Here is a 9,201-nt window from a genome sequence, read left to right as displayed (position 1 = left end):
AATCTCAAACACCTACTTAACCTGCGTTAACAATTTTATTTGAAAACCTTGCGGATGAATCGAGTTGTGGTCTCGTGGCTAGTGTCTCGGACTCACGGCTCAAAGGTCCGTGGTTCGAATCCCACTCTACCCCAACTTGATACCTATTAGTGGGTTATTCACAACTCGTTGAAGAAGGCCCTTTAAATCAAATATTTGGGTAAATCATAAGAACGCAAATATTTCTTAAAAAAATAAAAGAATATCGAAAGAAAATTTATCGTTACTATAAAAACATTTTTTTCGTCAGCCATAATCTGAGCATTCGTCTCAATACTGTATTTGACTCACTATTGATTGGTAACATGTTACGTATTTTAGGTACCTACACTGTACTGCAATGTCTTTAAAAGTACATAGGACACTACACTCGTACACCAAATGCGGCATATCTTGATCATTTGTTACATTAAGCGAATAGTTATTGTTTATCTTAGGAATGAAGAAGTTCAGTGTTTTTTTAATTTTTTTATTATTTGTTAATAGACTATTAAACTAAGCCAAAAATTATATGATATATTAAAAAAAATATATGTATCGTATTACCAGCGCTGTGACTTTTTTAGTTTCGAGTTTCTGAAATTACTCCGCATGTGACGTCTCAAGTTCTCTTCCGATTCTTCTCGTTCAGTTCTGCCGATTAGTGCGTTGACGGTAAGTACACCGGAAATCTTACACAACTCTCTTATCATTGGTTGATTCATGTGAACTAGTGACGTCGTTCGAAGTGGTTCGTTTTTATTAAAATATATTTAAATGATTTTTTTGAACATTTTCGAAAAACTTTGCCGTGTAATTTAATGCTTTATCTTTTACTGCGCTTGAGGTGATTCTAAACGAAAATATGAAACTAATTGTTCATAGATGGCGCTTTTATCATTTTTGATTGAAAAGTGCCATTTTTACGTTTATTTTCAATGGAAATTTGACAAAACTTGGTTTGCGGAAACTTTACACTATCTCATTGTAACAAACACCATAACAATATAATTTAGGTCCTTTTTTACAAAATGGTGCCCAAAACAAAAAATATATCTTAACAAATTACACCATTTTGTGAAAAGGACCTAAATTATATTGTTATGGGATTTGTTACAAATCATGATAGTGTAAAGTTTCCGCAAACCAAGTTTTGTCAAATTTCCATTAAAAATAAACGTAAAAATTGCTTTTTTTCAATCAAAAATGAGATAAGCGCTATCTATGAATTAGTTTTATTTTTTCGTTTAAAACCACCTTAAGAAAACATTTTTTGTATCCAATTTCCCGTTATATTTCGTAGAACCTAGATATTTCATTTCAAAGTGCCACGTTATGTTTGGTGTACCAATGCGGTGCCCTATTCACCATTAGGTGCGGAAAAGGAATGACGATGGTGGGATGTGGAGCGATAACATATAGAAATAGCATTTTGCATGCTAACATTGAGGCTGTACGGTAACATCCGCGGTCGACAACCATTTTGGTGCATCCGTGACGTCACCGTCCAGCTAATAGTACTAAATAATAATGTTTAATCCCCCCGCGCCGCTCCCTGCTACCATTCCCCCTGTTCCGCGGTGTTAATTCGCCAACGATTATCGTGATATAAAGTATAGCGCCGAGGACGCTAGTCCAGTCTCCAGCCAGTAGTGGACAGCCGTGGTGCTTGTGTAGTCGAGCTGTGAACGTAGTGCGGTGCCTTCGAAAGACCTTCGTAGTCTGCAGTAAACCGGCCTCCCGGGTCACTCATTTAATTATTTAGAATCGGTGCCGATTAAACGGGTATTAAAAATATTTTTAGTATGTTCCTAGACTGATGAAGAATATAGTTCTGTGTGTGAGCGTTTTCGGCTCGATGGCTGCTCGGGTAAAAATCCTGAATAATGAAATCGAGTGGAGATAAGCGCGTTCGTCTACCATTCTTAGGGTCCTGGGTTCGATTCCTGGTAGGGTGGACGTAAATTATTGATTTTGAGGATTGTTTAAACATTCACGTTTGTAAGTGAAAATTCTTGATGGAAGTTCATTGTAATTTATTATAAAAATCAAATAGAGAGTTTGAGAATCGAAGATGTCGCGAAAGCCAGGAAACCGGTCACTGGTTTTCCAAATTTGTGGTTTAAAGTATCACTCGTCTTTTATTTTTATTGTTTGCACTGCAATATTTCATTGTTCTGCGTCGCGATTATGAACACTATCTTTATCGCTACATATCAAGACAGTATGAACTAACATCGATATTTATGTACGAAAATGTGTATATTTGTATGACAATTCAAAGTATCTTCGTCGGTAACCTGTAATTGTACATGTTTAGAATAAAAATGTAAACGTATTATATTTTTCATACAGAAAACTATTTGACTTTGTTGATAAAATTGAAGATAATACGGACTCTGGACTGTCAACTGAAGCGTAAGACTGATAATCTTACCTTCATATATTGAATGATCAAAAACGTTTTCCCTCTCTGATACATACAATTAATTTAAACAGGTATTAACTAACACCATTTCACCATCATTTGATCATCATTATCATACCACCAAACGCAACGTACCTCGATCATCTGTTACATGGAGGTAAGATGATCAGTCTTACGCTTCTGGTAACAGTGCAGGGGCAGTGAAATATTGCATTATTGAATTACCTTTAAAACAAATATTTTACGCCTACCTTGCCAGGAACCGCACACGACTCTAAGGGTCTCATAGCACTCATCAAGTCGAAAACACTCGTCCAGAGTTCTGGTTATACATCACACACATAACTGTATTCTTCGTCCATCTCGACACAAATATTTGGTTTTATTTATTAAATATATAATTGATACAGCACTTTATTTTTAGACAGCTTGAGTTTATTTTAAAGCTCTACCAGTTTCGGAAAGTGCAGATCATTCCATCTACAGGTCTTATTATAGACTGTTTTATTAATTATATATTTAATCATCCTCAAAGTTAGTGTCGATTTAATGAATAATACTTTTTATTAAGTATTTTTTTTCAATTTGTTCAATTCAACTGTTAAAGTATTTTAGGCTCCAAGGAATTTGGCTTACCATAAAAATTGTTTTTCTCTCAGTGTAGTGGTTAGTGCGTTTGCTGAAATGTAAGGTTTAATTTTATACTACTTCGTGTTTTTAATTACGTTACCTTAGTGTGTTTTGTGTACCTACTTGTATCTAAATATATTTTTGGACGAAGGAAAGTAAATTAGTTGGGGGCCTGAAACCCAGGGATGTAAAAGCGGAACAAAGTACTGCGTTTACTTCGTGTCAACCTGTTCGCGAATCGAACCCGGAACTTCATGTAAAGGAGGTTAACTCGTTTACCACTGCACCGCGAAGTGAATGGACGATGCGATGTTAGCTGTAAACCGAATAATATAAATTTATTTACCTAATTTAATTGACTTTTTAATTTAATTTGTAGTTGGGTTGAGGTGATCTCTCATATGCAAGTCCGCCCCGTAGTCTAATGGTTAGAGAGTTTGCCTTCCTTGGAAGAGGTCGCGGTTGACATGAAATATGTTTTTAGCAAGGTGTTTTTACACCGGAATATTTATACTGGCTCCTGAAGCGTACGATTCATCTTCTCATGAAGGTTCCTGTAACAAAAATGACAAAGATGAGCTTCAGTCCGTATACAAAATAGTTCACTACGCATCATTTGATTCTTAAATGAAATTAATGATGATCTTTCATAAAAATATGTCACTAAAAAGTTATACACCTTCATACATTTTACTAACTTATATCCTAATACTCGTATTAACTTTAATCTAATTGTAAGTAAACTATAATAATTGTCAATATTAGTACACAATGTTCATGGTACACTTAAGACTTTTTAACAACTAACTTATTGGCTACAAATATGTTTTTTCAACTTACATTTAAATGAAATATTGTTTTTTTCTTTTCTTATTACTTTTTAATTCATATATTGTACAGCTCGGTGCATCAACGAGTTCTGTGATTTTGCCTTTTTACAAAATGGCAGCGTTAATTTATTTTATTTCATATTTTTTATTCATGTTCACATTGGTTAGATTTTTTTAGTTAACTCATTTGAGGGATATCCTTTTATTATTTTGTAAATAAAAAACATATCACTTTAAAATCGACTGAAATGCATGTAAAGGTAGGTGCTCTCTATTTGTGTATCTACCATAGTATAATATATAATATTATGTGTGTATACGGATATTTAAACAAAAATAGCGATGTCTGCAACATTTTAAATAAACAGCTGACATCCAACATCATTTTACCTGCAATAAACACTAATCGACCTTCAGTATTAGGCAGACCATGGTTTATGGAGCCCGATGGCTTCCCCAGTACAGGACGCGAACGCGAGTGAAAATTTCGCCAAAATAACTTCCTGCTACCTACACATAGTAAATTATTGTACGTCGATGATTAATAATTGCAAACTATTCATATTCGCTAGTTCTGAAAGTTTTTTCGCCGACTCGCGAGTTATAATAAGCAAATAGTTATTAGACCTTATTAGACATTATAACGATTTGCTTATTATTAAGCAAATCGTTATTAGGTACGTAATAATAATAATTCATTGTATTTACAGTGAAATAATCACCTGATTTTTGAGTTTATTGTAAGTCCAGTAAATTTGGATCAATAATTGCATTGATTATTTATATAATTGGTGAATGATCATCAAAGTTTCGTAAATTCGTGTACGCTATAATAAAAAAAAAAACGCTTGTGATATATATTGTGCACTTAAATGTAAAATTGATTTATTTTTATTAATACATTTTATTAGATTTACATTTTTTCGTACACTTAGTAATTAATAAAACATTTTGTTCTTAGACAACTCAAGTGTATTTAAGGCAAAGTACTACTAGTTTCGGAAAGCACAGATCCTTCCACCTACCATCTATAAAGTCAGTGAAGATTAATTTCATTTAAAAATAACGTTCATATTGGAAATCGGAAATAAACTTATTATGTGTCAAATTCAATGATGTATTTTGAAATTTTGTCACAAATAAGTTTTTCATTTAGTTATTTACTTTTAAAATAATTATATCGTGAGGTGTTAACAATTCTCTCGGCTAAAGAGTGTAGCCAAGATGCATATCGAAAGAGATTGATATAAGATCTCATTTCTAAGAAGTGACGTCTTTTGTGACATTGACTGACTTAATAAATTTGTGCACTGATGTTTGTATTGGGAGATGTGAGGTAGAAGTGGATACTGTTCTTGCCATGAAATAATTCATACATTTTTTTATGCCTGAATTTTACTTGAAATTTTAACTAAAAATTGAAATTCCACAAGGATTTAGAGTATCGTACCAATGTCAAAATATAAGAACAGAACGTGCAAATGAAACTTTTTTTTCGATATTCTTTTTGAATAAATAAAATTACTTTAGTGATCCTAAGAAAGTTTATTATGTACGAGTAATATTCATTTTGTCAAAAAAGTTTTTAAAAAATTAATGACATTTTTGTTTAGATAACATGTTAGAATATAATGTTTAACGTTTATATCTCTCTAATGGAGCAAGATGCTTTTGTTTAGAGAGGGATTTTTTTAACGTTATGAATTTTGTTTGTTTGATTTTATAATTATTTTTTCAATGTTGTTATTTCATATATGGATGCATCATAGTTTTTTTTTCTGTTTTTGTACATAATCCTTAATAGTATAAAATTATAAATACGTCTATGAATTAATTCTAATTCTTATAATCATGTCCGAAAATGAGTTTTTCCAAAAACTTCAGGGGAATATGAATATCGAGACTATACTGACAGAATGCATTAAGTCAACAGTCTTAACATTTTGAAAATATTTTTGAATATAGGTGCAAGATGGTGATTTCAAATTTTATGCTATGCCTAGAATAAAGATTATTCTTTCAAAGTTTAAAAAAAAACTTAAAACAAAAGAAAATTGTGGGAGAAATGCTCTGTTGAAAGAGTAAAAAAGCTTTAAATGCAATTGTCTCGGAACTTGTTTTAATGGCTTAATGCATTCTGTCAGTAAAGCCTCGATATGTTTCAAAATAATCAATTTAACCAAACGTTGATTTGAAAAAAAAAAATAGGACTGGTATTTCGCTTCGTTTTTGAAAATGCCCAAATAAGGCGAAACAATCGTCAGATTAAAAGAAAACATCTCTTCAGCTTTAGTTTGAAATTAAGTTCCCAACTTAAATGGAGTTATACGCAGCAAACGCTGACTTGATATGTAAATATACATTATAATGTATGAATTATTATTGTATCTAATAGAGCCTGTTTTTTATTTAATAATAGGGGGTAAATCCTGATAAATTCGCTTAAAATACCAAAATATTAGAGATTAACGCTATAATAAGGGAAAGAAAATTTATTCGTAAAACTCGTAAATTGTTTTCCCCACTGAAGAGTGTGGTTTTCCCATTACTTTATTTTTATTTAGTTCAAACATAGTGTAATTCTTTAAACAATTTAATAATAAATATCAAAACATAACATTCTAGTTATTATAATGGTGTATTTAATAAATTTAATGTATGTATTCATTTTCAGCTGATAGTAAAATGATTCGGTACCAGCCCCCCCTCTCTCCCATACTGCTTCTCACCCTTATAGTGTCCTGTTTGCCCACCCTACTGGCCCAAGGTAAGATCGCGTCTTATATTGCTTGTACTAATAAATATAGAACACATTAGTATTTATATTTATTAACTGGGGCATGTGGTACACGCAATTAATCAAGCAAATATGTTTTTTTTTACCCTGCCAGCACATTTAAAATACGTATGTACTGTAAAACAAAACTCAATATCAAAATAACACCGAGTGAAAGTACTAACCGCGTGTATTTGATTGATCACAAATTGACTTAACTGCAATGAGGGGTGCACGAAAGCTCATAAGTTCATAAAACACGTTACTTTCACGGTTTGATTGCGAAGATATATTTTCTTTTTATTTTATTTTATGAACATATACGGCAAAAATGCCTTTTCCAAAAATTATAATAAAAACATTTTTTTTAATTAACGCATAAAATACTTTTACCCAAGAATTAGAAACAATAATTAAACCTAAATATTATATAACACATTCAAAAGCAGTTTGTAACAATAAAAAAATAAATGTAAAAATCAAATTAGATGATAAAATATTTCATAGGATTGATATAGGTGACTAGAAAATCATAAAGTACTGTTTCATAAAAAAAACGTAAACAATACTTTTTACCCAATATTTAGAAACAAAAATAAAACCAAAAAAAATATAACACATTCACTAGAAGTTTAAAACAAATTGAAAAAAAAGTAAAAATCAAAATAAATGATAAAATATTTTAATGGATTAATATGACAAGATAATCATAAAGCACTGTTTCATAAATATAATAATTATACTAGAATTTTAATTACCATTCACCATCTTTTAAAAAGTTTAAAAGGTTTGTTCTATATATAAGAACAATACCTTAATGTTTTGAGTATGTCCAAATGCTTGCAGACTGGCTGCTTGCTTTTTTTAACAATACCCTACACTAAATATATCAGATATGTGAGAATAACTATTGCCGAGTTCCTGGAATCCATTTAATACGGCATTACGAATACCTAAATACTGTCCGTGAATTGTTGCTATAAAATGGTGGCACCCGTCTAGTAATTCTTCCAGGCACTCCGAAGTTGATAAGAGGTAACAGTTCTGAGCAATCCCACATTGAATTTACAATTTTAAATAAATTTAACAAGTCTATAATTTTTCTTCGATCGCTAAGGTTTAACAAATTTATAACATAATTAAAAAATGCATGACTAATTCCAAGTTTAAAATCAATGTACCTTAAGAATTTTTTTGACTCTTTCCAGAGAATTTCGGTGATAACTTTAGTAAGGAGTCCATTTCTTAAAGTGTACTCTAACTGACTTCTCACTAATGAAGTATACATCAACTTCAAAGTGGCTATGTTTTTGTTTTATTTTCTTGTTGATAAATGACTTATTGATGAAATAACCACGTTATTCCTATTCTAGATACTTCTTATTTAAATTTAAGATAGAGCAAATATTTCATTGCCCTTAACAATTTCAAAATAAATAGGTACCAAATCACAATACAAATGCAAACATTATTGCGAGAAAAATATGATTTATTTTAGGACTCATTCAGTCCATTCAACAATGGTAAACAAACAAACAAGCCTTATAATGCATACAGGTACAATCAAAATAAAATGCAACTAAAGAAATTTTTTTTTTTTTTTTGAAAATTTATTTATAAACCCTTACGGATTATAACATTCATTTTACATAAAATAATATATACATTTTTCATTTATACTCTGTTGTTCAAAATAATATTTTTTACATCTTTTGTAAAGTTTGTCTGAGTCTTTTGTTTAGTTTTGTCTGGTAGTTTATTGTATAATTTCAGTCCCTGGTTCATTAGTCTTGATTGTCCTTGTCTTGTTTTAGAAAGTTGTATATGGTATTTGTCTGATATTCTCGTATTATGTCCATGTTGACTACAATTTTTTATTAGTTTTAGTTCTTCGTCTACAATTACATTAGTGGCTAATTTATGGATAAATTTTAATGATTCTAGTTGAAAGAGTTCAGTTATATTTAATTGCTTAGTTTGTTTAAAAAGTTCTCTAGTTGCAGTTAAATAGGGAAGGTCATATACTAACTTTAATATTTTATTTTGTTGTCTTTGTAGTCTGTTTATGTCATTTTGATATCCCGCTCCCCATAATAGTTGCGTATAACATATTTTAGTTTTTACATAGGCTTCATACATTAGAATTTTTTCCGTTTTTGGAACAAAGTTTTTGATTTTTAAAAAAAGACTCGATAATGTCGCCACTTTGCTAATTAAATTGTTGATATGAATTGTCCATGTTAATTGTCTGTCTATTGTTAGTCCTAAGTATTTAACATGTTCAATTTCAGTAAGTCGTTCATTATTTATGTAAGCATCTACTTTATGACATTTTTTTCTAGTTTCAAAATGGATAATATTGCATTTTTTTTCATTAAGTGTAAGTAAGTTTGTGTTTGTCCATTTAGTCAACATAGTTAGGTCTTTGTTTATGTCATTGTTTGTTAATACGTCTGTTTGATTTTTATAGAATAGTCCAATGTCGTCGGCATACATAATAATTTTACCCTTGAAATTGT

The 9,201-nt window shown here is 30.7% G+C and overlaps 1 protein-coding gene across 4 annotated transcripts in view; it reads left to right on the top strand.

Moving 5' to 3' along the window:
- The first annotated feature begins 1,653 nt into the window (after positions 1-1,653).
- The window catches only part of LOC148283636 (venom protease), a 29,172-nt gene continuing 21,624 nt past the window's right edge, over positions 1,654-9,201 (top strand). The window contains exons 1-3 of one of the 4 annotated variants that reach the window (XM_088243546.1): positions 1,675-1,803; positions 3,106-3,132; positions 6,581-6,673. In XM_088243546.1, coding sequence (XP_088099672.1) covers positions 6,592-6,673 — 82 coding nt within the window. In that variant the 5' untranslated portion in view covers positions 1,675-1,803; positions 3,106-3,132; positions 6,581-6,591. Of the gene's footprint in view, positions 1,804-3,105; positions 3,133-6,580; positions 6,674-9,201 lie in introns of all 4 variants that reach the window. The other 3 variants (XM_088243548.1, XM_088243545.1, XM_088243547.1) reach the window with 3 other exon arrangements.

The sequence above is a fragment of the Micrasema longulum genome, unplaced genomic scaffold (assembly GCF_059751315.1).
Source record: "Micrasema longulum isolate JH-2025_06_02 unplaced genomic scaffold, ASM5975131v1 h1tg000215l, whole genome shotgun sequence".
In the NCBI taxonomy this organism is placed as follows: Eukaryota; Metazoa; Arthropoda; class Insecta; order Trichoptera; family Brachycentridae; genus Micrasema; species Micrasema longulum.
This window is presented reverse-complemented; position numbering and strand designations above follow the sequence as displayed.